The sequence below is a fragment of the Fulvia fulva genome, chromosome 5 (genome assembly GCF_020509005.1).
Source record: "Fulvia fulva chromosome 5, complete sequence".
Classification (NCBI taxonomy): Eukaryota; Fungi; Ascomycota; class Dothideomycetes; order Mycosphaerellales; family Mycosphaerellaceae; genus Fulvia; species Fulvia fulva.
Window position 1 is genome coordinate 4,063,245 of NC_063016.1, and position 25,608 is coordinate 4,088,852.

At 54.0% G+C, this 25,608-nt stretch overlaps 13 protein-coding genes across 13 annotated transcripts; 7 read left to right on the top strand and 6 right to left on the bottom strand.

The window, feature by feature from the left end:
* Positions 1-2,228: 2,228 nt before the first annotated feature.
* On the top strand, positions 2,229-2,591 carry CLAFUR5_06246 (BolA-like protein 3; the record flags this gene model as incomplete). Its single annotated transcript, XM_047905394.1, has 1 exon — positions 2,229-2,591. One exon carries the CDS (start codon positions 2,229-2,231, stop codon positions 2,589-2,591), a length of 363 nt encoding a protein of 120 aa, XP_047762688.1.
* Positions 2,592-3,108: 517 nt separating this feature from the next.
* Positions 3,109-5,096, bottom strand: CLAFUR5_06247 (Sorting nexin-41; the record flags this gene model as incomplete). Its single annotated transcript, XM_047905395.1, has 3 exons — positions 3,109-3,204; positions 3,258-4,957; positions 5,012-5,096. The coding sequence occupies 3 exons, from the start codon at positions 5,094-5,096 to the stop codon at positions 3,109-3,111; spliced, it is 1,881 nt and encodes a 626-aa protein (XP_047762454.1).
* Positions 5,097-5,596: 500 nt separating this feature from the next.
* Positions 5,597-6,421, top strand: CLAFUR5_06248 (Opioid growth factor receptor; the record flags this gene model as incomplete). The annotated part of the gene is made up of 2 exons (XM_047905396.1): positions 5,597-5,939; positions 6,000-6,421. 2 exons carry the CDS (start codon positions 5,597-5,599, stop codon positions 6,419-6,421), a joined length of 765 nt encoding a protein of 254 aa, XP_047762457.1.
* Positions 6,422-7,177: 756 nt separating this feature from the next.
* On the top strand, positions 7,178-8,785 carry CLAFUR5_06249 (Caffeine resistance protein 5; the record flags this gene model as incomplete). The annotated part of the gene is made up of 2 exons (XM_047905397.1): positions 7,178-8,615; positions 8,673-8,785. The coding sequence occupies 2 exons, from the start codon at positions 7,178-7,180 to the stop codon at positions 8,783-8,785; spliced, it is 1,551 nt and encodes a 516-aa protein (XP_047762458.1).
* Positions 8,786-9,369: 584 nt separating this feature from the next.
* CLAFUR5_06250 (uncharacterized protein) lies at positions 9,370-10,233 on the bottom strand (the record flags this gene model as incomplete). Its single annotated transcript, XM_047905398.1, has 2 exons — positions 9,370-9,993; positions 10,117-10,233. 2 exons carry the CDS (start codon positions 10,231-10,233, stop codon positions 9,370-9,372), a joined length of 741 nt encoding a protein of 246 aa, XP_047761812.1.
* Positions 10,234-12,418: 2,185 nt separating this feature from the next.
* On the bottom strand, positions 12,419-13,561 carry CLAFUR5_06251 (60S ribosomal protein L8-B; the record flags this gene model as incomplete). Its single annotated transcript, XM_047905399.1, has 4 exons — positions 12,419-12,619; positions 12,674-13,183; positions 13,240-13,329; positions 13,559-13,561. The coding sequence occupies 4 exons, from the start codon at positions 13,559-13,561 to the stop codon at positions 12,419-12,421; spliced, it is 804 nt and encodes a 267-aa protein (XP_047761811.1).
* Positions 13,562-14,257: 696 nt separating this feature from the next.
* On the top strand, positions 14,258-16,029 carry CLAFUR5_06252 (Epsin-1; the record flags this gene model as incomplete). Its single annotated transcript, XM_047905400.1, has 3 exons — positions 14,258-14,330; positions 14,399-14,689; positions 14,741-16,029. 3 exons carry the CDS (start codon positions 14,258-14,260, stop codon positions 16,027-16,029), a joined length of 1,653 nt encoding a protein of 550 aa, XP_047761814.1.
* A 901-nt stretch (positions 16,030-16,930) lies between these two features.
* CLAFUR5_06253 (uncharacterized protein) lies at positions 16,931-18,435 on the top strand (the record flags this gene model as incomplete). The annotated part of the gene is given in 4 exon segments (XM_047905401.1): positions 16,931-17,391; positions 17,429-17,552; positions 17,608-18,072; positions 18,085-18,435. The coding sequence occupies 4 exon segments, from the start codon at positions 16,931-16,933 to the stop codon at positions 18,433-18,435; spliced, it is 1,401 nt and encodes a 466-aa protein (XP_047761813.1).
* Positions 18,436-18,649: 214 nt separating this feature from the next.
* Positions 18,650-19,087, bottom strand: CLAFUR5_06254 (uncharacterized protein; the record flags this gene model as incomplete). Its single annotated transcript, XM_047905402.1, has 1 exon — positions 18,650-19,087. The coding sequence occupies one exon, from the start codon at positions 19,085-19,087 to the stop codon at positions 18,650-18,652; it is 438 nt and encodes a 145-aa protein (XP_047761816.1).
* A 369-nt stretch (positions 19,088-19,456) lies between these two features.
* CLAFUR5_06255 (MFS-type transporter) lies at positions 19,457-20,950 on the bottom strand (the record flags this gene model as incomplete). Its single annotated transcript, XM_047905403.1, has 1 exon — positions 19,457-20,950. The coding sequence occupies one exon, from the start codon at positions 20,948-20,950 to the stop codon at positions 19,457-19,459; it is 1,494 nt and encodes a 497-aa protein (XP_047761815.1).
* A 337-nt stretch (positions 20,951-21,287) lies between these two features.
* Positions 21,288-21,860, top strand: CLAFUR5_06256 (Exosome complex component CSL4; the record flags this gene model as incomplete). The annotated part of the gene is made up of 1 exon (XM_047905404.1): positions 21,288-21,860. The coding sequence occupies one exon, from the start codon at positions 21,288-21,290 to the stop codon at positions 21,858-21,860; it is 573 nt and encodes a 190-aa protein (XP_047761818.1).
* Positions 21,861-22,091: 231 nt separating this feature from the next.
* On the bottom strand, positions 22,092-22,352 carry CLAFUR5_06257 (uncharacterized protein; the record flags this gene model as incomplete). The annotated part of the gene is made up of 1 exon (XM_047905405.1): positions 22,092-22,352. The coding sequence occupies one exon, from the start codon at positions 22,350-22,352 to the stop codon at positions 22,092-22,094; it is 261 nt and encodes an 86-aa protein (XP_047761817.1).
* An 889-nt stretch (positions 22,353-23,241) lies between these two features.
* CLAFUR5_06258 (uncharacterized protein) lies at positions 23,242-25,051 on the top strand (the record flags this gene model as incomplete). The annotated part of the gene is made up of 2 exons (XM_047905406.1): positions 23,242-23,373; positions 23,558-25,051. 2 exons carry the CDS (start codon positions 23,242-23,244, stop codon positions 25,049-25,051), a joined length of 1,626 nt encoding a protein of 541 aa, XP_047761820.1.
* Between the last annotated feature and the right edge of the window lie 557 nt (positions 25,052-25,608).

Sequence of the window (25,608 nt, forward strand, 5' to 3'; positions counted from 1 at the left end):
GCTGTACCCCAGGTTTTGTGCATGTGAAAGCGCCACATACGAGCGGTCGTGCTGTCGTGGCTGCTGGTTGAGGGCGCTAATTCAAGCTCCACGCAGGGATGGTTGCGCCATGAAGAGCCGAATCTGCGGCTTCAAGACCCCGGTGATGTGTCTTGACAGGGTGGCCTGGCTTCATTGCTGTATCTCATAGATAATGCCCCAGGTCGATATTCCAGTATTAGAGTGATGATATTCCTCCACGATAGCACAGCATACAACACTCAGCAGAACCGATGCCGCAGTTCTTATGAATTCCAATAGAGACATTGTTTGCGGCATCTGCCAATGAAGATCCGGGACTTCTCAGGGACGTCCTCTGGCATACCACCTTTAGCGCCTCGACCAGCTCCAAGACGACAGGGTAGCTGCTTCCTTTGTCAGTTACATTCCGCGTATGACACGGACTCCGACCTCTCCGTATCACTCCATGGGCAATCGTTTAGTGATCTGGAGAAGCGCCGAAGTGAATCTGAGAAGTGAAGTAACCATAGTGGACCATGGAGATGCCATTTACAATGTGGATCTCAAAATCACTAGTCCTTCCTTCAATGTCCAGCTCGCAACCAAGCGAGAGCTGTGTGGTATTTGAGGGTCCGTGGCTTGCATGTGCGTTGCCGTGCCCGAGAAGCAAGACGCAAGCGCAGTAAACGGCGTCGTAGACGATGCCTCGAAGCAGCCACAGCACGCGGCAGCATGCAAAGCAGGGTCCATGTACAAGCATGTAAGACGCAGCCCCTGCTCAGTATTTCTCGACACGCGTTGCGTGCTCGTGGTTGGCAGGCCCAAGATGATCCTCAAATGCAGGGTGGTAGTGTAGCCGCTGACGGCGAGCGACAGCGTTATGCGCCAGCGAGGTGTGTAAAGAGCATCACGTCGCTTCCAGGCGACGGCCAAGACGCAGGTGCCCGCGATATGCTGTCCACTTGCACAGGCGTTCACGCACGTCGTGATCGAAACGGTACGTACCTCCAGCACAACTTCGGATGCGGCAGGTGTTGGTGGTGATCGTTGAGCTGGCGGGGGGTGAAAATGGCCGGTGGGATGCGATGAGGGGTCCGCCGAGCCCGGCGGCAACAATGTAGAATGAGTCCAAGGCCACGCTCCACACTGACCAAACCGCCCAAAACAACTGGTGGGATTATGTTCATTTCTGAAGGTGTTGTTCTATCTCTCTATTCACATCCACACCACCTTGTTCTTCGTTCTGCTGCGTCTATAGTCACAATGTGTATCTACTGCGTTCTTCTGACCCCTGCTGTGGTAGTTCTCAAGCAGCCGTTCACACCGGTCCACGTCCTCCTTGGATAAGAGCTGATCTGGTCCGGAAGGTGGAGGTTCTGGAAGGTGATATGGCTGTCTTGAGCCTGCAGTGTCCAGAGCATTGCGCACCTGATGCCTTGTGGGTGCGAAGAGCGGTTTGAAGTTCTTAACAAGGTCTCTTTGCGAGCACTTGATGCCCTTAAGTCTGCAGTAGTGATAGGCTCCTACTATCTGATTCTTTTGAGGTGTTGAAAGGTGTTTGGTCATCTTGCAGTAGCTTCTCCAATCCAAGAAACAGGTGAAAAGTTTGCGACGGTAGCATGCGACAACAACACCACATATAGCCAATCCAAGCACGACAATTTGTTCAGTGATGTATCCAGATACGTATATAAATTTGCTGGTTGCAATGGGCCTGATATTGGATAAAGAAAACACGATTGAAGATGTGGTGTTGTTTTTTGGTGGAGGTGAGCGCTTTGGTCCGTATGACGCGTGAAGGCGTGTGTCAAATGCGCGATACGATCAGCGGCTGGAGCAGGATGCACGTTGGGCGGCCAGAACGCATGCGGCAGCGTAAGGGTTTGTCAGCGTTTCTCAGCGAAGGTGAGGTTGAGGTTGAGGAACAGGCTGCAGTGCAAAGGGCCGGGACTTTCGTTTCACGGACTTCTCAGCGAGGTTGGCATGATTCACTTCTGATGGGAAGCACGTGAGACGGTGAGACTTGAGCGGCCATGCGGCTCTGCGGAATTTCTGCTTACTCCCGCGATCCTTGTCGGCCGAGGTGATGTCAACAACAGAAAGTGATGTGAACGTTGAATCCATCCACGACTACACCTCTCTGTACTGTAATTCCAATCTGGCATCATTATCTGAGAACGGACAGTGGAGTCTCAAACGCCACGTTTAATCACGTCAATTCAATCACAATGGCCGCCCGAACGCTTCTCCCACGACTCTTCAGAGCACCACTCCGCCAACCCATCACACCCTCAAGCCTCATCGCACGATCTTCCCTCCGCCACTACTCGGACTCCTCCTCTGTCCAAGCCCCCGACTACCTCTCCGAAGGTGAGCGCAAAGTCTTCGCTCTTATCAAGGAAGGTCTTCAGCCCACCAAACTCGAGGTCCAAGATATCTCCGGCGGCTGCGGGTCAATGTACGGCATCGACATTGTGTCCGAGAAGTTCGCTGGCTTGCCCGTGATAAAGCAACATCGCCTGGTGAACCAAGTACTTGGAGAAGAGATCAAAAAGTGGCATGGCGTGCAGTTGAAGACAAAGGCGCCGTAAGCTGCGACAAGAAGTAAGAAGGGGGGATGTGGAAGAAAAGTCGCGGCTACGATCGTGGGACAAGCATTGACATCGCCGCCCAAGGACTGCCTTCGATGCAGCCTGCTGTATTAGGATGGCTGGCCTGATGTGCTAGTGACTGCACACGGATCAAGAACGAGGCCTGTCGGGGAGACGGTACATGAGACCGGGTCCTGGGTTCTTCACATCGGCAGGCTCCGAGAAAGGGCCTGCGGCGATCAATCGAGCTGTCATACCGCTCTCTGAAGCTTTGAAGAAGATGCTCCTTTGACCAGGAGGAAGCTCAATGTGGAGACACCGGCACGTGTCGACAAGTTCATGGCGGCTGGCGCGGTCAAGCAGTTCAACGATACCAAAAGGACGATGCAGTGGGGCCAAAGCGTCAGACCATGTGTACAACAAATCACTCATCGCTGAAGTGCGGGACATTCAGCAGTCCAGCCATCTACTGGGTATCATTACTAGCATTAGTGTAAAATTAGTGCGCCAGCGCGCCTCACTTCACTTCGATCTTGTGTATCTCAGTCTTCGCCTTTTCCCACTCATCCAGGCTACGTTTCGAACATTCAACGTGGGCTTTGGCGAAGTTGAGCTGCATGAATCGTCAGTATGGAGTCGGAATTCTCGGGTGGTTTCTGTGCATACCATGTAGTCTCTCAGATCGTCCTCCTTCTGCCCCTGGAATCGCCTCAAGTCTTTTAGCACACCTGAAGATGCATCTTTCACATCACGCTGCGACACTTCTAGAGCTTGCTCCAGCTGTACGAGACTCTCCTTTGTCTTCCCAAGCTGATCTCGACGTGCCCTTTCTGGATCTTGGTCGGTAACACCTTGTATCGCGTGCGTTAGTCGGCCAAAGATTTTGTTGGTGATGCCACTTGTGGCTCGTTTGTGCCCATTCGAAGGTGATGTCGGCGGACTTGTGTATGGCTGGTTCTCTTGAGACTCGCCTTGTGATGCACTCGGCACGTTGCCGACATTTGGTGGGAAATCGCTGTCGACCGAGGCATTATCGGGATCGCTGTACGCAGGCCTGCTGCGATTACCACCACTGCTGGTGCTTCTCCTTGGTGCGCTGTGCATCCCAGAAGATGACATGTACTGGTCGATCCTTTTGGCTTCCAGCTCGCTCCTTTCGAGCTGTTCCAGGCTGGCCCTCTTCTTTTCGAGCTCATCTCGGGTCATCTCTTCTTGCACCCGCTTCAGCACCCTGTATCGTAGCACGCTGCGCACAACGCTAGCAAATTGCGCATGCTCTCTCATAGGTTCTGCGAAGCCAGCGCTGAGCGATGTGACGAGGTCGCGGAACTGTACGTAAGCGAAGTCGCATGCTTGACCAGCTTTTTCGATCGCATGCGCCACACTTGCTGATTGTTCAGATAACGAGAAGGCGTTGTATCGCGCGCCCAAATCCATCAAGTCATCACCAAGGCTAAACATATGCCGCAATAGGCGAGCATTGACTTTCTCCATTGATCCCGTAAGGAGAGTCTCCAGCTCTTTAGAGCTGTTCTCGAATGCGGAGAAGTATGGGTCAAGCTCACTTTCGCTGAGATTCTGTGACGGCGGCGGAAACCGCATGTACTGTACTTGGGGAGTTGTGTGAGCCGCGGCTGAAGGTAGTGCGGCCTGCGCTGGAGGCGAGCTGGGTGTGCCAGAAGCTGACGAGCCAGAAGATGACCGTAACTTTGCGCTTTGTGATGGTGTCGGCAGCCACTGGTGCCCTGGAGTTGGGTTCGCCGGATCGAGAGGTGGTGCCTTGAGGTTGTTCTTGGGCACGCTGGCGACAGGATGAGAGTTAAGTACCTCGTTCCAGCTAACGTTAGGATCCAGGAACCTCCACCATACGCCATCTTCCCGGATCTGCTTCATTTGCCTGCATCTATTCAGGAAGGTCATGAGCATGCGCTGCCTCAGCTCTATGATGGCAACATCCTCCTTGGCCTTCGTAGGCTTTGCTGCATAGTCCGCTATGCTATGTTTCTCGGGTATGGGAGGAACAATCAAGGTAGGATGTAGGTTGACTAATGTCTGTCGTAGCGATGCAAACTCGGAATAGCGCCTTCGTACTTCGATCTCGCCAGTCCTAATGGTATACGTGATGAAGCCTCCTCCTCCTTCTGTGTTCTTGCCGGCATGCGTGATCTGGATTTCCAAGTCGGGGTGTTCGTAGAGGATCTGCTCAATCCTGCTGTCGTAACCTCCTTCTTTCGGCTGTACTTTCGGTGCTTGGTGCCGAGAATCGTCAAGCTCCTCATCGCTCAGGTCGTTGGGTCGTGATATGAACTGAGGTGTCTGGTCGGGCGAGGAGTGGCCTGATGGCGGGGTCGCGGGTCTGTTGAAGCCTTGTGGTTGTCAGTCGCCTACATTGCCATACTACTACAAGTAGTGCCACGAACGTTCTGTTGGAGACTGTATCTCTGATGTCTCGGAGTCGCGGCGAACGAATGAACCATATGGGTTATTGTCCTCGTCGTCCCACATGCTGCCTTATGTTTCCGCCTTGGGCAAGTCGATACAGTGGTATAGAGCTGCTGCTGCCGAGCGAAGGATGGGTCGTCCAGCGTGATATTGTATGCGAGCAGCCTCACGGTGCGAAGATATGGTTGTCTGCCTGTCGCCGAAGCTCGAAGCACAAGCGCGTGCAGAGTGATGGTTGGACAACACGGCACGTGCGCGGTTCCTGCCGTCATGACGCAGATCACAGGGGCGGAAAGTCTTACCTTCGACTTCGATGTTCGCTTCTTGCTCTGTCCACACTTCACATCCCTCTACGTCCATGTTGTTGGTGATCGCCGCCGGATATACTGTGGTGTCAGAGCAATAGAGTCATTATACCGCTAAAAGCGTAGGTCTTGTGGCGTGTTGAAAGAGTACAGCGTTCACTTCGAAGGCAGCAACAAGCCACATGCCACTCGCGAAGTGAATGCAACTGACCGCGTCAAAGCATCCGGCTCACTTCTTAAGCGAGCGCTTTCCTCGTCATGCGCCGCTTGCTAGCATCAACGCTGTTCTTAGCGCGACAGCCAGTCTTTTCTACACCACTTCGACAAACAGCTCCGCCACCATCAACGACCCTATCACCACAGCCCACAGTCCAACACGCATCTTACACTTCAAGTACAGGTGTCCGACACTCGTCCATGGCTGCCGGAGAAGACAAGCCGAAGCCGTTCATTGTCCGCTTCTATGGCGTGGAAGCCGCGAAGGACGGGGAAGGCCGCAGCCTCGAAGACATCCTGCGCTTTGAAGACAACGAGCTCGAGTACCATCACGACTACATCCAAGTGCTCTTCCCGCTCCCAGAGCCATCTCCAATCAACCCAGGTAAGTCGATGTATTCTTTCATCTCAGCTGTGCCCATGTCTAACCCAGTGACTGGCATAGACGCACCGATCATCAAAAAGGGCACACGAACTGCTTTTGTGGAGAATGAAGAGCTTCGCAAGCAGCTATTTCGTGCCTTCAATCACATGGCCAACTTCTACGCTTTCAATGTGAAAGGAGACGCAGCAGCTCCCGTCCTCGAGCCCAAGCCTGACTTTCGGAAACTTGCACAGAACACCTGGTTGACCCGCATGGATCACAACCACCTCCGCATCACCCGCATTATTCGTTGCCTTCGTGTCTTGGGCCTCGAAGCGACTGCTCAGGCGTTCCACCAAGCCCTCCAAGACAACGCCGAGGGCGTCAGCTCTCGCAGTCTGATGTACTGGGAGCGCGCTGCTACTCGATCTCTGCACCTGCCACCAAGCGAGGACAACGAAAATGCTTGCGGCGTGGCGTGGCTCAAGCCTGCAGAGGACTGATGGGAATAGTGCAGCGATACAATCACTATACGCAAACGTGCCGAAGCATTAGCGTTGGAATACGCAGCAGATGCGACCTCTACCCCCGCCGCGAGCATGGAGCTGGGTACGACCATCATAATGAATCGAGGACCCGACAACTGGGCACTCCGACCTTTCAAAGGAGCCGCATGGTAGGGCAGTCACAAGTCAGCGGGATCGAGAACCACACTTAAGCTTTGCCCCATGGAATGCTTGTCTATCGGCATGGTCATGATCGCTCTTTCAACGACTCCAAAGCTCCGTCAGCCTGGATGTTGTCTCTCAATGACGGTGCTTCACCCCGGTGATCCGTCAGGATCCTCACTTGCCGGAAGCTCGAATGCACTCTCTTCCGCTCAGTCAGCAACATTTAGGTTTACGAGACCACGCAAAGCCCGATAGTTCCAGGTTTCCTCCAGAGTTACAACAACATCCCTCCAAAAGAGCCGTCTCTGCTTCCATAATCTGCAACGTGTTGAATCTTCTACGAAGCTCCGAAGCCCGTATCAGTCATCATAAGTGAAGCCATACTGACTCTGATACAGATGATGTCAGGACGGCCGGTCGTGGTAGGTCGCGATCATGCAGCTGTTATATTTAAGTGAAGCGCTTGGCTTCTTGCTCAGACCAAGCCTTTGTTGTGTTCTCACTTCGACGGGACTACATACTAATATCTGAACTATCTTTGAGCTGGATCAAGGATTCCCTGGGCGCGCACAAACAAAGTCGTTCAGCATGCCACTAAAAGACTTCTTCCGCGAGACCTTCGTCGGACGGATGATCAACATAATATCTAGGAACAGGTTACTAAGGGCACCGACACCAGAGCTTCCCCAGAGTGACAAACTTGGACATCAGCTCAGCCGACAAAGCTCCCTCAATCGCTCAGCCAGTCGATCAAGCGCGGACGAAATCGCAGAAAAAGGAGCGGGCGGTCACCTCGTAGACTGGAGCAGCACAACAGACCCAGACAACCCGCAGAATTGGCCACTGTGGAAGAAACTCTACTCGACCGCAGTGATATGCATCCTCACTTTCTCCATCTACGTCGGCTCGGCTATCTATACCGTTGGCTTGGAAGGCATTACTGAGCAGTTCCAAGTGGGCCATGGCACAGCCACGCTGGGCCTCTCTCTCTTCGTCTTTGGCTACGGCATCGGTCCCATGATTCTGGCTCCATTTGCTGAGGCACCACCGATAGGCCGTATGCCGGTCTATGTCATCACGCACCTCATCTTCCTATTCCTGAACTTCGGCGTGGTGTATGCCAAAGACATCGGAATGCTGCTGGCCTTTCGGTTCCTGACTGGATTTTTCGGATCACCCGTCCTCGCGACCGGCGGTGCATCGCTTGGTGATGTCTGGTCACCCAAGAAAGTCTCCTACGCCATCGGCATCTGGGGCAATTTCGCCATTTGCGGGCCAGTTCTTGGTCCACTTGCAGCTGGTTTTGCAGTTCAGGCAAAGGGATGGAAGTGGTCTATCTGGGAACTCATTTGGCTGAACGCCTTCACCGCAGTTCTACTCGTCTTTACACTCGTCGAGACAAGCTCAGACAACATTCTCTTCCGCCGAGCGACCAAGATTCGCAAGATGACCGGGGACAAAGAGTTCAAGACTGCCGCTGAAATCGAAGCTGAAAGGATGCCGGTCAAGGAGATCGTCATATCATCCCTCTATCGCCCTTTTATGCTCTGCTTCACCGAGCCCATCCTCATGGCCCAGAACCTTTATCTCGGCCTAATCTACGCACTGCTATACTGCTGGTTCGAGGCATTCCCACTCGTCTTCAACGGAATCTACCATTTCAACCTCGGCGAGCTGGGTCTCTCGTACATTGGCCTCTTGGTCGGAGCTGTGATCTTTACAATACCATACTTCTACTGGATCCGCAAGAAGATCGAACCAAACACCAACGAAGACGGCACAATAGCACCAGAGAAACGTCTTCCAGCTGCGATTGTCGGCAGTCTCTTCTTGCCCATCTGCCTGTTCTGGGTTGGATGGTCTGCACGCTCGTCGGTCCACTGGATCATGCCGATTAGCGGGAGTGCTTTCTTCACCATTGGAGCTGGAACGCTCTTCAATGCTCTACTTTCGTATCAGAGCGATGCGTATCCCAAGGTTGTCGGATCTGTCCTTGCCGGTAACGACTTTGCGCGAGCAATGTTTGGTGGAGCATTTCCGCTCTTTGCGACGCAAATGTTCAAGACTTTGGGCATCGACTGAGGTTGCTCGCTGCTTGGATTCTTGTCGATTGCCTTTATTCCGATTCCGATTGCCATCTACTATTATGGAGAGAGGTCGAGGAAGAGCAGCAAGTATGCAAGACATGACATATAGACATTAAGGTTTTGGATTGGGATCGGGGATTGCAGCGTTCTAGCGAAGGTACGGATGAGTAGTGATGTATAGCTGGTTCTAAATTGATGATTTGATTCGTCGGTCGACGTGCCATTCGAGTCTTAGGCTACGCAACACGCATAGTCGAACCCATCTCGATCACTCGCTCTTCGCACAGAGAGGAAAAGCCGTAGCCTAAAGTTCTCTGACCGCACCTTTGAGTACGAAATGCGAATATGCTAGGCAGCATGGCCCCTAGAGTTTTGCCCGTAATTCCGCCATCGGTCTGTCCAGTGGTAAAGGAGGCATGCGGAGATAGCACAATGTGTAATAGTGATTGTGCTAACAAAAAGTGTCTCTGGGTCGCCTCAGCCACGCCCTCATGTCCGCATCAAGGATTTCGATGAGGGACTTCTGGTCAAAGACCCCTTTTCGAGAGGAAAAGGATGGGCAAGGTTCTCTGCCAATACTGCTCTCAGACCGGGATGGACAGCGGTCTATTGGGGTAGATAATTGAGCAACTTTGCGTGGTAGCCTGGAAATATCATGGCCCCGAGTGACGTATGTTCAGAGCAGCTTGAGGGTCATGGTCTGTATACAGAAGACCGGCTTAGGATACTGTCGTATGGTTTCGGATCATGCTGGCCAGACTCTGCCAGCTCTGGAGCAGCCCTTGATTGGTTAGCAGGAATGGGTCGTCGTTTGCGGCAGCATATTGGCGACAGGCTACGCTCTCGCTTCCTCCGCTCTGGTTCATGCTTCCCAGACTTTCCTAGCGCTGGCACAGCCCGTCCAGCAGGCTTCCCCTCCGGTAGCGTAGTCCATGCAGTATCGCGGTCCGCGGGTGGCGGCTGGTTTATTGCACTAGCATTGATAATCATTCGCCGCAGCACGTAAGCCTCCGCTTCCTCCGCCCTCTCGTCTTCAATGTTATTCCTCATCTGAGGCGGCGGGTGATAGGCGCCATTTTGCATTGCCATCTCGGCCCTTCTGGTCTGGGCACTTGATGCTTGGCTCCAGAAATCATCGTCCAGAGTCAGCTTACGAGGGAGGCTCATGTGCGATTGCTGTAAACCATAGTCGTGTCCTTCTCGCTCGCTGTCATCGCAGTCGATCTGATCGATGGGAGTGCTGGGACGGGGAGGTATCTTGCATGTCGAGTCCGTTTGGTCTTTGGTCTCAACATCGCGCCGCTGGAGGTTGTTTTTCTGGCGCGAGGCTAAGTCGTCTGCTATAGAGCCCATACGTGAAATTATGCAAGTGTAACGGGGACAGTCTTTGTACCACAAAGATGGGCACCGTGGATATGAGAAAATGAGTATTATACTTACCTCACCACAGTCATCTCCTTCGACGTGGAGGGTACTGAGGAATGACTGCAAGTTCGATGCTGACATCTGAGGAAACGTTGTTGGTAAAATGTTTCGTGAACACCTGTGGGGCAGCATCGCAGGGCCACGGCGAGTTCATGTTGTTGTGAAGTGACCATGGAAAGACGAAGTGGCCAGTAGTCGCGTGGCAGTAGAGGACAGGAAATGGGCAAGCATGACAGACTCTTGGCACCGATAAGTCGTCGCTGAGTGCTCCGCCACGATCAAATGCCTTGTGACCAGGTTCCGGGATGTCGAGGAGGCTGGAGGCTGGAGGGCCGGCGGCCGTCATCGAAGTAAGAGGGAGGAGCATTCGTCGTTGTTCACGCGACCAGCGATCACCGCTGCTTGTGTTCCCTGGAGCCGGAGCTAGACGCCGTCCCTTTCGCAAGCTTGTCGGGTCGAAAATCGCGCTCGCAGAAACAATGTGCTTGTATCGTTGATAATCATGGGTTTCGTGCATTCCACGGCCGTGGAGGCCACGCCGGCGGTATCACTGGAGCAGAAGAGCATCGAGCTGGACGACCTCGAAGACGATGCGCGGCTCAGAAGGTCGATCCGAAAGATGTACTCGAAGAACTGTCTGCGCTTTCGGAGAAGCACTACCACCGAGCGTCGAGTCGAGAAAGAGCGGCAACGGCAGGTGTTGGCCGCCATGAACGATCCGGCGCTGTGGTGAGCTCTGTAGACACCTTCGCACTCTTCGCCAGATGGGTGTCGATGGAGAAATGTGGTCGGGCAGAAACAGCGCTTCGGCAGCTCGCTTGCTCAAAACCACGAAACACTTCTGTGCTTCAGCTCTTCGACCACACCACCTCACCTCATGACATGACTTGAGGAATTACTTCCACCTGCACTACAACACCGCACGCCATATGCAGAGTGGTCTGGGCGACTCAATGCTGGCAGAGGTCTCATCATCATGCCAGCACGAAGGGCAGCTGTGCGAGCAGGCCACGACGAGATAACCACAGCACCTGGAATGACTTCCCCTCTCACAGCAAACCGCTGCTCCAGTGGCGAATTCTCAAGAAGGGTCAGTGGTGACGGCGACAGCGACTGGCAATGCCACAGTATCAGCCTCGGGCTCGGGCTCACTAGCTACCGCGACAGCTGGCACTGGCAGTGGAACCGGGACTGCAGCACAGAACTCCGCAGGAACAGACGCCAGTGCTCCAGCATCGACTGGAGCTGCATCATTAAACAGCATCGCAGGCGGTGTTGGTCTTGTAGCAGGTCTACTTGGGCTCGCAGCACTGCTGTCAGATGTTATATATGCCGACTACAACGCAACATGCAATCTAGCGAGACCATCGAATGGAAGCTCCATCCATCTTCATCGCCATGCTCAGTCTGTCTATTCTCAACAGATCTGTCACCGTTCTCCGATAGCATATCACCTTCGCTGTGTCCAAAAGGACTTGTGCCCCCGCTACTTCACCCACCGACACCGACCTAGGATTCCATTGATGGCCTACTTGCCTCGCTGAATATATATACAGAGCTTCACGTCTTCATGCAGGTCTCTTGCAACCCGCGGGACCCTCGACCATTACCTTCGACCTAACAGCACGGCGGCTCTTGGAGTGAATGCGTCAAATACCGGTACTTGTAAGCTCGTTGTATATATGAACCACTACACGACTGTCAACATACGGTGATGAGTTTGCGTTGAGTGCCGCCGTAGACACAGTTGTTGTCTGTTTCCTCGAACCTTGACATTATCCTATACCGCTACTGCTAACGACATTGAACAGTTTCCAAGTCAACGGTGTAACAATTGCCAACCGCCTGTCGCCGCGTTCGCAGCCACACGAACTGCGCCGTGAGCATGGCTGAGCGAATACATCGCCATCATAATCGCATCAGAGCTTCGAGCTCTTGCCGCGGATCCGAAGTTTACGCATGTGAAAGCCTCACGATCGACGTGAAACGAGACTTACCAGGGGTCATTGAAAGCTGAGAGGGCATTGCAATCGCTTTCACGGCCACCATCGCCACAGTACATTTGCTAGTGTCAGCGCGAAGATCAACGAATGAGATACGATTTTACTCATCGGGCAGGCTCGAAAATGGGGGTACAGATGAAGCGATCTGCCTGCCGCGGGACAGCAGCCACGGTTTGATAAACCTGTCATACGTTTTGCACATTGGTATCATAACCCGACTAAAGACCCCATCCCAGCATGCAGTGATCCGACTGCAGCGTTGCGAGCGCCATACGCCTTTTCCTGTTGTGGTATGCCATTGATCGCTGCTACACTTAGATCTTGATTTCACGCTCGGCGCGCTCAGCAGCCTTGCGGGTCTTTGCCTGGGACTTGGCGCCCATGATGCCTCCACCCCAGTGGCGCTTGGCCTCCTCGTTCTTGTCCATGTAGCCCTCCTTGATGGTCTGGACGAGCTTGGACAGCTCGTTCTTGTCCTCTGCGCGAACCTCGGTGATGGCGAGGGCAGCGGCGGTCTAATATGTATGTTAGCAGGTGTTGGATCAACGCATCATCATGGTTGTGCTCACCTTCTTGTGGACGACCGTGCCGAGACGGGCCTTGCCCTTTACAATCGCGTATGGGACACCCATCTTGCGGCAGAGTGCGGGAAGAAAGATGACGAGCTCGATTGGGTCGACATCGTTGGGGATGAGGACGAGCTGGGTCTTCTTGGCCTCGATGAGAGCAACGACGTGGTTGAGACCGTACTTGACAGTGTATGGCTTCTTGCTCACGTCCTCCTTCTTCTTGCCGTCAGCGACAGCGGTGGCCTCCTTGTGCAGGCGCTCCTTCTTCTCGGCCTTGGCTTCAGGTCGGTACTTGTTGAGGAACTTGAAAGTCTGGGCGGCGGTGTTGCGGTCGAGGGTGTTGTTGAACTGGGCAATAGCCGGTGGGACCTTGAGACGGAGGTTCAAGATCTTGCGCTGGCGCTGGAGACGGACGTACTCTGGCCACTTGACCATGCGCGAGAGATCGCGGCGTGGCTGGATGTCCTGGCCAATGCCGAAGTTCTTTGGACGGCGCTCGATGAGAGGGTTCTCGAAGTAGGTCAGTGTGGCTGCAGATATGCTGAAGAGATGTTGTCTGAACTCACCTTTGCCTGCTTCTTGCTACCACCCGCAGCGCCGGCCTTGCCAGCTGGGAATGGAGCCGGAGCGGCCTTCTTTCCACCGGTCTTTGGAGGCTGTCATTGAGAAGAACAGTCAGCGCTATTTCTTCTCTACAGAGACTGCGCAGGGTCTTTCGACGCCTGCGAGGAGCTCAAGCCATATAAGTCACACGCATCACTCCGCAGAGTACGGATGGTGGATGTATTGGGTCATTGCTGTCGCATGCCCGCTGAGGTTTTTAAGAGTAAAAAGATCGGCGCGCAGAGGCAGACAACTAGCAGGTCATGTGTGTAGTATGCTTACCATATTGACAGATGCTGTGCGAACGAAGGGGAAAGGTTAGTGAGGGAGGATTTGTCGTTGGTCGCTGCGTCGAGCTCGAATCGAAGAAGCGAAGGCAGCGAGAAAAGGTAGTTTGAAGTTGTGGTGCCGGCCGACAAGTCTTGGCTGGTGTTGCGGCCTTACTCAGGCATCAGGACTCCACGGCCCAGGCGTGGACGGTGGACGGTGGATGGCGTCGAACTCTCACGGCGATAAGTGACATAACCTGGAACGGATTGTCCGAGTGGCATAATCAGTCCTTGCGACGACGCGCACGCAGTCAGACACGCTCAAAGGCAGCAGTATATCGCCACACCGTCCGAGCCTCATTGTTGTGTTTGTCGCTGCTCGGCCGTGCCTCTGCATACCCAAATGGAAGTCATCCACACGCGTGCACTCCCCGGCCTTCCACTGCCCTTGATCTTAGCGTTGCCGCAGACAAGCTGCATCATCCCGCAGACTGCTCTGCTTGCTCGGCTTGCTCTGCTTGCTCTGCTCTGCCCTTCGATCCGCGACACACCACTTGTCAGCAGAGCTCGAGGTCACCACCAATTCCTGCAGGCACTGTTCACGAACGAGACTCGCCGTCCGCATACCATCTTCCACCGAACACCCGACACCCGACACACCCGCACCCTCCTCTGAGCGTCGCCACGAAAGCGGCTGCCTACATCCGCCAGCATGTCGAGCGTCTTACGTTCGGTGAAGAATGTCACCAAAGGATACTCTTCCGTCCAGGTGAAAGTGCGCAATGGTACGGGACGCCCATAAGCAGGCAGATATGCCATCAGTGCGCGCTCAGAGCTGACAATGGCCATCTAGCGACCAGCAATGACCCATGGGGTCCCACGGGGACGGACATGGCTGACATTGCCAAAATCACATACAACAGCTCCACAGATTTCTACGAGGTCATGGACATGCTCGACAAGCGACTCAACGACAAGGGCAAGAACTGGCGACATGTGCTGAAGAGTCTGAAGGTCCTGGACTACTGTCTGCACGAAGGCTCAGAGTTGGTCGTGACTTGGGCTAGGAAGAACATTTACATCATCAAGACCCTGCGCGAGTTTATGCACACCGACGAGGACGGCAGAGATGTTGGCGCAAGCAGTGAGTATCGCTGCGCATCGAGGGTGTTTGCAGTGCGCTGATCGTGTGTAGTCCGAGCATCCGCCAAGGAGCTTACTTCTTTGATTCTTGACGAAGAACGATTGCGCGCCGAGCGGCAAAACCGTGGATCATGGAAGTCGCGCGTCACCGGACTGGAGGACTTCGGCTTGGGAGGAGAACCTAACCAAGAGCAGCGCCGACACCAGCAGCGAAGGAACCAACGACCGGACGATGATGACGATCTCGAGTTCAGATTGGCCCTTGAGGCTTCGAAGAACGAGGCCGACGAGGCAGCGAAGAGGCAGAAGCCACAGAATGGTGAGGCTGACGACGATCTCGCCAAGGCCATCAAGTTGAGTCAGGAAGAGGAAGAGCTCCGGAAGAGGCAGCTGCAGGATCAAGAGCAAGGCGATCTACTGTTCGACGACACACCTGCGCAACAGCCACAGCCCACGGGCTTCAACCAAGGCTACCAGCAGCAGGCCGCCGTGGACTGGTTCGGCAATCCTGTGCAGGGACAGCCGACTGGCTACTACGATAACGCGTACAGCCAGCCGACTGGCCTGCAGCCGCAGCAGACCGCATTTCAGAATGGCTACGGATATCAGCAACCCCAGCAGACGGGATACGATCAGATGCAGCAACCGCAACAGCAATTCTTGCAACCACAACAGACATACAACCCATGGGCCCACCAGATGGCTCTGGATCAGCAGAACCAAAACCAGCAACAAGCACTTCAGCAGCAACAAACTGCACAAGCTGGATCCAACAACCCATTTGGTGGCTTTGGACAGTCACAAGGCACTATTGGCGTGCAGGCGACTGGCTCGAACAACCCCTTTGCCCAACAGGCTCCACGTGCACAGACAGCATCGCCATTTGGAGGCAAGCCTACACTCGATACACTGCGAGAACAGCACGCAACAAACCAGTTCACACAATCTCGACCCAACCCAATACAAAACTTTACCTCGCCTGTGCAACAGCAACCGGTACAGCCCCAGCAGACACAGCAACAACAACCTCCTCAAGACCCTTACCAAGCGAAGCTCAACGCTCTTTTGGCAAGCGGCGAAGGGCAAGATACCTTCGGAAATACTGGCGATCTTCGTATACCCTCTCAGCACACTGCCCCTGGCACTTTTGTCAACTCTGCGGGAGCTGGCAGCATGGGCCGATTGGAAGCTGCAAAGACTGGCAACAACCCCTTTTACTCTCAAGCACCACAACAGTATCCTGCTCAGACTGGACCAGCTGGTGGCTTTGGTGGGAACAACCCGTTCGGCGCTAGACCACCGCAGCAGCAGAATAATCAGGGCAGCTTGATCGATTTATAGGAGGCAGACGTGGTCGATATGGTGAAGATTTACGTGGCGAACAACCCAATCATGCACTGCACAGTGTTGAGCGTTTCGTCTTTTCAGTTCTCGGTTGACTAGCAAGTGTGCTGCTCACGGGCGGCATTGGTTGATACCCTCTGAGGTTGGTTTGTAGATGGCATATCACGGTGGCTCGGCGTATTTGCAGCGACATATTGAGAATGAAATGGGGTTCATATTTTCAGTGCCCCGGCGCTTCGACCGACACCTGGATTCCCTCACGTCGACAACAGCATGCCCTCTAGACTCGACGGACGCCGCGGACACCACTCATTCATAGGGGTGAATTCCGTACGTACGAGACATATCAAGCCGCCCACACCAGCCAAGCAAACGGATGCTTGTGCAACCGTGATCCGGCTGCCCATGAACAGCAGTACCAGCGACTTCAGGGCTCACACAAACGGAGCGTGTGCACGTATCATGCTCCACGTTGGCGCAAGATGTGCAACGAAACGATTCACCGACCATAGCAATCGATCGCAAGCCGTCAGGCCTCTTGCTTGCACCTAGCGGGGCCTTCAGATGCTTCGAAACCTACCTTACTTAAGAAGGGCTTGCTGCCCTGGGTCTCGAGACATGTAGTCTTGAAGGGTCATTAGGGCTGTGTTGAGTAGGATCTGACAATCGCACTACTTCTGACGGTACGCTTGTGCGTCTATATGGGCGATCGTGTGTGCAGTCTATGTACAACGGCACGGGTTTGTGCACATTCTCCTTACACATGACCCGTTGCGGCAGTGTTCATTACTCATATCAACGATTCCCTTGGTCGGTGATCAGCGCTGCTTCCTAAGCATTCGTGCTGCGACTCCATACCCCAGTACATCTAGCTTATTCCCACCCAGCATCAAGCACAATGAATATCGACCTCTCCAAATACCCCAAGCTCACACGCGAACAAGCAGGCCACATCCGCCACTTCCACAACCTCGCCACGCAACCCGACGGCCAATGGTACCATATGGGATCTCAAGAACCCATGCAGGAATTCCTCGACGCCTACCGCTACCAGCTCGCGCAAATGGCCTACGTCATCGCCACCTGCCACTTCAACCGCCAAAATGCCCTCCGCTCCGTCTACAAACCTCTCTTCCGCCCGCTCATCCACAAAATGCTCCGCAGGGAAGTATGGGGCTACTGGTTCAACACTTCGCTCGGCGGGATTCAGTGTGATCCGAGCTTGACGGAACTAAAGAAGCCTTGGGCGGATCCTATTGTGAGGGAGAATGTTACGTATTCGGGGCATTTGTTGTTGATATGTAGTCTTTATGGGATGCTGTTTGATGATGATGAGTTTGAGGAAGAGGGGAGTTTGGTGTTTCATTGGAATCCGGTTGTTTTTTGGATTGGGGAGTGAGGCGTTTGAGTATTGTACGGGGACGCTGCAGGAAGCGATCTTGAGGGAGATGGAGAGGGAGGATTGGGTGGGGGCTTGTTGTGAGCCGAATGCGGTTTTCGTGGTTTGTAACCAGTCTCCGGTGAGTCTGGACGTCTTCGCTTGGAGAGGCGGATGAAGTCAACGAATGGACGCAGTTGATTGCGATCCGCCTCAACGATGTCCGCAATGGCACGAACACCATCGATGACGTTTTGCTGCGCTACCAGGCGGCATGGGACAAGAAGGGCATGATTGATCCAGCCACTGGCCTCTTCAAGGACATGTTGGTCTCGAAACAAGGCTGCACAGTCTCAACCTCCGATCCAGCCTCCACCGCCTGGGGAGCCGCTTTCATGAACTCCTGGAACTCGACCCTCGTCCGCTCATGCTACGAACGCCAAGCGCTAGGCTACCTCACCACAATCGACAACAAGACGGAACTGCACCCACCTCTCGTGGGCAACGCCTACCGTGTACTCGTCAAGGAGGGCAAAAATACTTCCCCCGCGAACGTCCTCAACGAAGCCCCCAAGCGAGCAACGACTGAGTACGCGCATAAAGCAAGCAAGCAATCCCCCAAAAGACCCCTGAGCATGCTCACCAAGCCCATCTTCGGCTGTGTACTGACCTAGCTCTCGGAGCTAGGAAGACCAGAATGCCAAGGTCCCCTCGATTATGCGGACGAGAACCTCAATCCCACGTGGGAGAAAGGCGGTCTCTTTTATCCCAGGAACGATACTCCCTTCGATGAAGCCTTGAAATGGACGCATATGGATCCCTTTGAAGGCAATGTGACGATCGGGTATGCAAGGCTGAATGTTGAGGATGGGATGAAGAAGATTTGGGAGGATGCTTGGACGCGGGACCAGGTGAGGGGACGGCCGTGGGTTGATAGTATTAACTTGCGGGATGGGGTGGACTTTTTTGAGGGGGCTCTGGGATCTGGAGCAGAGCGTGATGCTTGTTACGGTGACGTGGGATAGAAGTATGAAGCGAGTCAGGGAACTTGGAGGATGGGTACTGGGAAGTGTTTGTAGACGGCGTGGTGAGGGTTGAAAGGGAGGTGAAGGAGAGGGGAAGTATTGAGGTGGAAGTGGACGTTGGAGGGGAGGATGTTGATATTGTGGCACGGAGGCGAACGTGAATCGAGAGAGAGCTTGCCAAACACATGTTGACGCGGAGTCTACTCTATAGCAGCTACTTTGGGTATGGCAAAGCATGAAACGTCTGTTCACCTTTCGCAGACCTTGTGCTCCTCGTTGTCGCTAGGTCTCCAGCAGCGATGTCGGGCAGCTCGGTGTGCTTATAAACTCTCCTTGGCGCGGCCGAAGATGCTTTTGCTGGACCAGTACCTTTAGACTTGCCCTGCTTCGATACCTTGTAGCTATATCCTTTAGTCTTGCCCGCCCAGCCGACGCGCTTCTTCTTCTTCGCAGGGGTCTTTTGCGATCCTCCTGCAGACGGCGAATCTGGGGTGTCGAAGTTGTCGATGAACTGGTCGAGGAAGTCGGTCGAATCTTGAGTGCCGGCGTTTCCTTGACTTTGATTTGGCGTGGTTGGCGGTGACTTGTTCGAGGGGGGCGCAGCCTTCTCCGGGGTTGAAGTAGGCGGCGTTCTTGTCGATTGCGTGCTCATGTTGTCCCTGTTCTGATAGCAATGTTGTACTATGATATGTAGGACGAGTAACGTGAGCAGGCACAGGTAAGGGCAGCTCTTTTCATGCTGGGCCATATCGTGTGGACGAACAAAGACGCTGTGTCCAAGAGCAGTCCGCACTTGGGAATAATAATTCGTGAAAGCCAGCACCTGTCTGTAGCAGAAGTTCTTTGTCCGCTCGAGGTCTGATGCCATCAAAGAGTTCGATCACTGGTCACTGGCGATTCTCATGCCTCGATGTCGAGGTCTTACTTGCTACTGCTATTGGTGCCTGTACCAACGCTGCCGGGCCGGATAGCATTGTGTGCTCAACGACAGAACTTGTACGTACCTTAAGGGAGGTGGTGTTCACAATGCTGGTGCAGCCAAGGTGCCGTCGGTGTCAAATGCAATTCGTCGAAATCGACCAGTTCCCAGGAACAGTACGAAAGGCACAGCTATGCAAGCAATCACAGCCTGGAAGATCAGACCTTTGATCATAGTCTCTCTGGGCTCGCCGTTCCAGCCATCGTAGGCTTCCAGTGCATCCATGATGATGATGAAGAGAGCTCCTAGGATCTGGCCGCCAGTCCAAGCGATCACCGAAGACACCTCTGGACTGACTGGTAAGGTGACTATACTCAGGAGCTCCAGTGCCACGGGTAACAAGCTGAACGATGTTGCACCTAGCAAAGCGCAGATTATGTACGGTCCAGGCAAAGATCGAGTTCCGGGCATGAAGATTAGAAGTATGTAGCAAAGAGCAATACATGGCACCAGTATCTTGATGGTGATCAGATACTTCTTCGTGCGATCGATAGTAGGCGAGACCACGGCTGACGCTATCAAGCCAACAATGATCAGCAGACCACCTGCGATACCAGCATCTATCTCGCTGAAGTCGTATGGCTCGAAGATCTGGTTAATAAGGCTAGAGGTAGCGTTAAACAAGCCCACGTAGATAGAAAAGGGCACCAGAATGAGGAAGAAGGACCCGTTGCGAGGAAGCTCTCGAAAGGCTTGACCAAGGTCTAGCTTCTCAAGAGCAGCGGTAGCAGAAGGCGGCGTTGGTGGTTTCGACGACATCAAGGGTGCGGGCAGAGCTGCAATACTGGAGATGATGGCAGTATAGAGAACCATGTTCGGGACAAGGCGCACTTGCGCAGGATCGCCAACGAAGAGGGGCCCAATGAGTTGACCCAAGGCGCCTCCGAAAGGATTCGCAAGAGATGCAACAGCTGTTGCAGAGATGCGTCCCGTGTCGCTGAACCATAGGTTGCTATATCTCGTTGGGGCTGCGAGAACGAAAGGCTGTGCCAGACCTATCAAGACCTGACCGAACATGACCACGGCGAAGTAGCCATTGCCAGCTCTGGTTCCGGCATATCGAATCCAGTTCCCGATCAGCGTCAGCGCACTGGCGACCATGATGGAAGTCTTGGGTCCGTAACGATTCAGGACGTAGATTGTAAAAGGCGCACCAGCTACGAATGCGAACAGGAAGGCCGTGCTGAGCCAGTTAATGGCGCTCTCCGATACCCGGAAGAAATCCGCCGCTGTGCTGGAGATGGCAGCGAACGTCAGCCAGTCCCATGAAATGACAATGTTGAGCAGGACAAGCTGAGCCAGGCCAAGGAAGCGGCGTTTGTAGACGCGATATGTACGATCATCGTGATGTTCGCGTTCATCGTGAGCTAGCAGTTCGCCGTCGCTGCCACGCGTAGCGATCGTGTCTGATCGCTGCACCAGGACATGACTTTCGTCCTTGCGTGTTGGCGGTCTTGAGTCGGCAGATAGCGTACGTATCAGCTCAGCGCGCGTGACGCCGGAGGAGCTTGTGGCGTGCGTCGTGTCTGCCATCATGGAACAATTCCGGCAATGTCTTGTCGTGGCTGAATTCTCATGTAGTCTGTAGATCGTCAGGTAGGCATGTCGTCCTCGATGTGCGGTAAGATGTGGCAGCAGGCCATCACGAATCAGCCTTCAAACGGAAGTTCGCGACGCAAGGGATGAAAGGATGCTGTTCAAAGGAAGATGAGCCACTCGTTCTAGTGAGCAATTGGAGAGTCAAGACTTCCAGCTCAGACCCCGCTCTTTTCTTGAAAAGACTAGCCTGCGGTGGTCTGAGCTGTGACAATCCGCGCCACCTTCCTTCTCAAACATTACTCTACTTCCCGGTCCTCACGCTCCATCAGCAAGCATGGCATCAGTGACAATACCAGGCCAGGTGCTTGGCCCAACAAGTGCCAGCGACACAGGTGAAGGCACGCATATCAACAACTCCCAGCTCTGCGCCAGCATTGCCGGTCAAATTCTCTCAAAAGCCTCGACATCGAAATCATCAAAATTGCCGACAGTCTCCGTCACAAGGTCCACTGGAATCCTCCTCCCAGAGGTCGGCACTGTTATACTTGGCAGGGTCACGCGCACAGGCCCCAAGCAAGCCAACATCTCCATCCTCGCGATCGGCTCAGGAGGCGAGCATGTCTGTCGCGATCCTTTCCCGGCATTGATCAGGCAACAAGACATTCGTGCTACAGAGATTGACAAGGTCAAAGTCACGGAAAGCTTCAGGGTCGGCGATGTCGTGAGAGCCGCGGTCATCAGTCTGGGCGATGAGAGGAGCTATTACCTTAGCACTGCCAAGAACGAACTGGGCGTTGTGCTTGCTACCAGTGAGTGGGGCAACCAGATGTTCCCGATCTCGTGGAAGGAGTTTCAGGATCCGGAGACTGGGTTGAAGGAGATGAGGAAGGTAGCGAAGCCAGTGTGAGAAGTGGCTTGAAGGATGATTAGGACGGACCGAAGTGCCTAAACGTCTTGCCCGCTCGAGTAGACCGCCGCCATACATTCGAGACCGAGTGCGAAAGAGACAAAAATCCGCTTTTCAGCCTCCAGACACTGCTTAACGCACAACCTTCTGTCCCGTCGGCATACCCTCATCGAACCATTTCTCCAGCATCTCAATATCTCTATCGTCGAGCGCAGGATCCTCCGTCCCATGTCATGCGATGAGAAAGCCCGACAGGTCGCCTGACTTTCCAGCTTTCTCGCCAGATTGATCGCTGGGAGTATCATGCCAGCTATTCTCCTCCACGATCTGGTCGCGAGTTTCGACTGTCGGATTTGCACAGAGGCGTTGAAGCAGTTCGAGAGAACCGCCGTCGAAGACAGCATCGTCTGGACTGCCGTGGCCGTTGATGATTGGTGTTACAAGTTTATGGTCCCGGATCTGTTCGCCAACGTTGAAGGTTGTGGCTGCCATGACTTGTGGTGATCGAGAATTCTATACTAGAGGTGTTGCAGGGACTTGGGAGCGCAGAAAGACACTGGATCTGAGCTGCTTGCTGCCTAGATCCCCAGAGCACAAACCCAAGTATTGAAGTACATGCCCCACATCTCATCCTGCACATGCGGCACAGTCTGCTTATCGGACGGTACGTGTATCGTCCATTCTTCAGACGAATATCGAAACCTTGATGGAGCTCAGTGTGTGTACAGTCTGCCTCAGCGGGAGCAAGAGCTGTTGACCAAAGAGATGGCCGCTTCACCTGCAAGAGCAGAGCAACAATGACCGGCGGGAAACGATCTAAGCAGCTTCGACGTACATGTACTCGAAATCATTAGAGAGAGTGGCGCGATTCAACGCTTCCACTTGATCGGCAGTTGCTGCGGTATGGTGGTAAGTAACGATTCCGCTGTGGGGCAAGCAGCCACCTCTTGTGTCTAAATCCGTCGCAGTATCCATGCCCTCAAAACAATGTGAATGCGTACATGTGGTTGTACTGTGAGTTGGACTGTCGCCGGTATCGGAAGGCCCATGCCAAGGCAAATAATCTGATCTTTGTTATCTCCCGTCGGATCTATCTCTGCAAGCGCCGACCGTCTCGTTCTTTCACGATACCAGCAGCACCATTTCCTCCGAGCCATCACTCCCGACGGTCAGGCAATACTCTGCTGAGGCGTCGACGTTGACAGCACCGCGCTAGCCACCACAGCACGGCTGGCACGCCTCCGACAGGCAGCCTTATACCCGGGGATGCCGGGCGCCGCGTGACGCGCATCGCCTGCTTAACAATACAGCGACACCCACCCATCACACCACCACCGGAGCGACCTACCCCATCACCCGAACCATCGCGATCTGGACAAACATGGACAGTCTTGCGGTGGACAGGCTGGTGAAACAGCTGACGGCGGACTTCGATGCGCTACAGGACGAATACCAGAAGCTGCACGGCCAGCACGAAGCACTTGAGATGAAGTTGGCTACAGCACGAGAACAGGTGAGACAGTATTACTCCTTATACACTGCCTTTCTCCTCCCTTCACGTGATGCAACAACATTAGCTCTAGATCTGTAGCCCTTTGCGGCGTTGACAGATTTTCAAATTGACTCTGACTTCGTGTTGGAACTGCATACTACTTTGTGACGAGTATTTCACGAGCTGCGGCTAACATTAGGCACAGTATAATGAGCTAGCAAAGCTGTATGGCGCAGTGCGGCCAGCCACGCCTTCCTTGAGCCTCACGTCCTCTCCAGGACAACCGAAGGACGAAACCTTCGCGCCGAAAAGCTTGCCCGAGATGCTGGAAAGAAGTGACGATGGCGAGGTGAAAGAAGCAGCAGCCAAGGTCAGGAACGCGATTGCAGCAGCAACCGAATTGCGCCTTGGTCTGCCCACCGTGCTGGAAAGTACAGCGCAAGGTGTCAAGATATGGTCAGGACCATCTGCAGACAGACCTGAATGTTCAAGCTCGATGATGCCATCTATATCAGAATCTCCACTGGAACAGGACTTTACTGTTGAGGGCAAACCTAGCAAGCTTGGCTGTCCCTTCGCTAGTATGGCGAACAAGAAGCTCAGCTCGCATGCAGCCAGCGTCCTGAGCAGGTACAACCAGAGCGGTAGTGCTGGAGCGCACGGTAGTGTTGCTGCCTCAAGCGCTCCGGCCAGCAACATCAGCCGGATCAACGGCAGGGACAGTTTCTCACAGAGACGAAGCAGAAGAGCCAGCTTCATGGACCCCATTAAGGCTGAGATATGTGGCCTGTCGGATCATGATGAACCAGTTGCCAATCCCCCGGAGCCTGAACGAGTGGCGAGTCCCGCTAGACCACCGACAGTGAAGCCAGAAGTCGAGAATGCTGAAGCTGGCGTATGTCCTATACGTTTCCTCGATCAGCATTCGCCAGAAGAGGTAGCTACGTACTTCGAGAAGCACAAGCACGAACTACCACGGAGTCACGAAGTCTGTGTCATGCGATATCAAAGTAACGACGAACAGATCAAGGAGCTGGACGCGAAGTATGGTAATCTCGTCTCCATGATCCAGGGCCTCGGTCAGAAACACAAAGACTATCTTCCGGAGGACCCAGACGAAGCAGAAGAGCAGCATCCAGAAGATGCACTGGATGATGCGAAGGTGCGCAAATGGGCTAGTAGCGTGAGCGCTCAAGCTCCCGAAGCAGATGATGCTGTTGAGTCTGAAGAGCGGCAGCCTCACTTCGATCGACCACTCCGAGATGTTCGTGTTGGAGAGTCTCCAAGTCGACCTTGGGGAGTACAAGTACCCCTGCACTATCTCGAGCAGGACGATGCCGCTAGCGAGACTAGCAGCAAGCCTGCAAAGATCGCCACCACCGCGCCTCCAGACATGCCTCCTGTCGTTGAGGCCAAGAGCGCACCAACTGGCAGACCGGCAGGAAAATGTCCCTTTGGCCACGGCGCTGCGGCAACTCCACTCAGCCTACCCAAGCCTTCCGTCGACGTCACGCCAGCAGCGCCTGATGCGGACGCAGCTCCTAGGTCTGCTCAGACCAAACATCCTGCCCCTGCCGATACGACCTCCACGTCAAACAAGGGGCCATCAGTGATCTTCAATGGTCCAGTCTTCATCGGTTACAGTTCAGAAGATGCCGTCAAATTCCTGAAAGAGAGCGGCTATGGCATGAGCCATTGAGCTCCGATACCAGCGCCGCAGCCACGGCGTTCTTTGTTCCAGCGTTCCCGCGTTCCACGATTTTATGTTTCACGATGTCACGAACAGATACCGATGTGGTGCGCTTTTCCTGTAGCATAAGAATGAACAGACGTTAGTCTAGAGGACTATAATAAGACTTCCAACGGAAGTTGTCTCACTCCTTGCTTCATGCACGTAGGTTTCATGCTGCACCACGTTGACCCTTCCTCCCTTTGCGGGGACCAAGACCTCGTATTACCAGACGATGGAATGACAGCCGGATCTCTGGGCAAAAGGCGATGCTACCGTGGCTACGACAGGAGATGTCACCGCATGATGGAGCGTTGAAGTGTTCTGCACACCTTGCATGAACTCCAGTCGTGAAGGCTGCGAGGATGATCCGGGTGCAACACCGAAGTGGATGTCAAGTGTCATGTCAGGCGTTGTCTCACCGTCGTCTTGGAGCGCGCAGGAGAATGCACGCGATCGAGGATGACAGCGTGGCTCTGCGAATGTCGCTATGAGCTCGACGACCTCTACGTCTATAATGAAAGTCT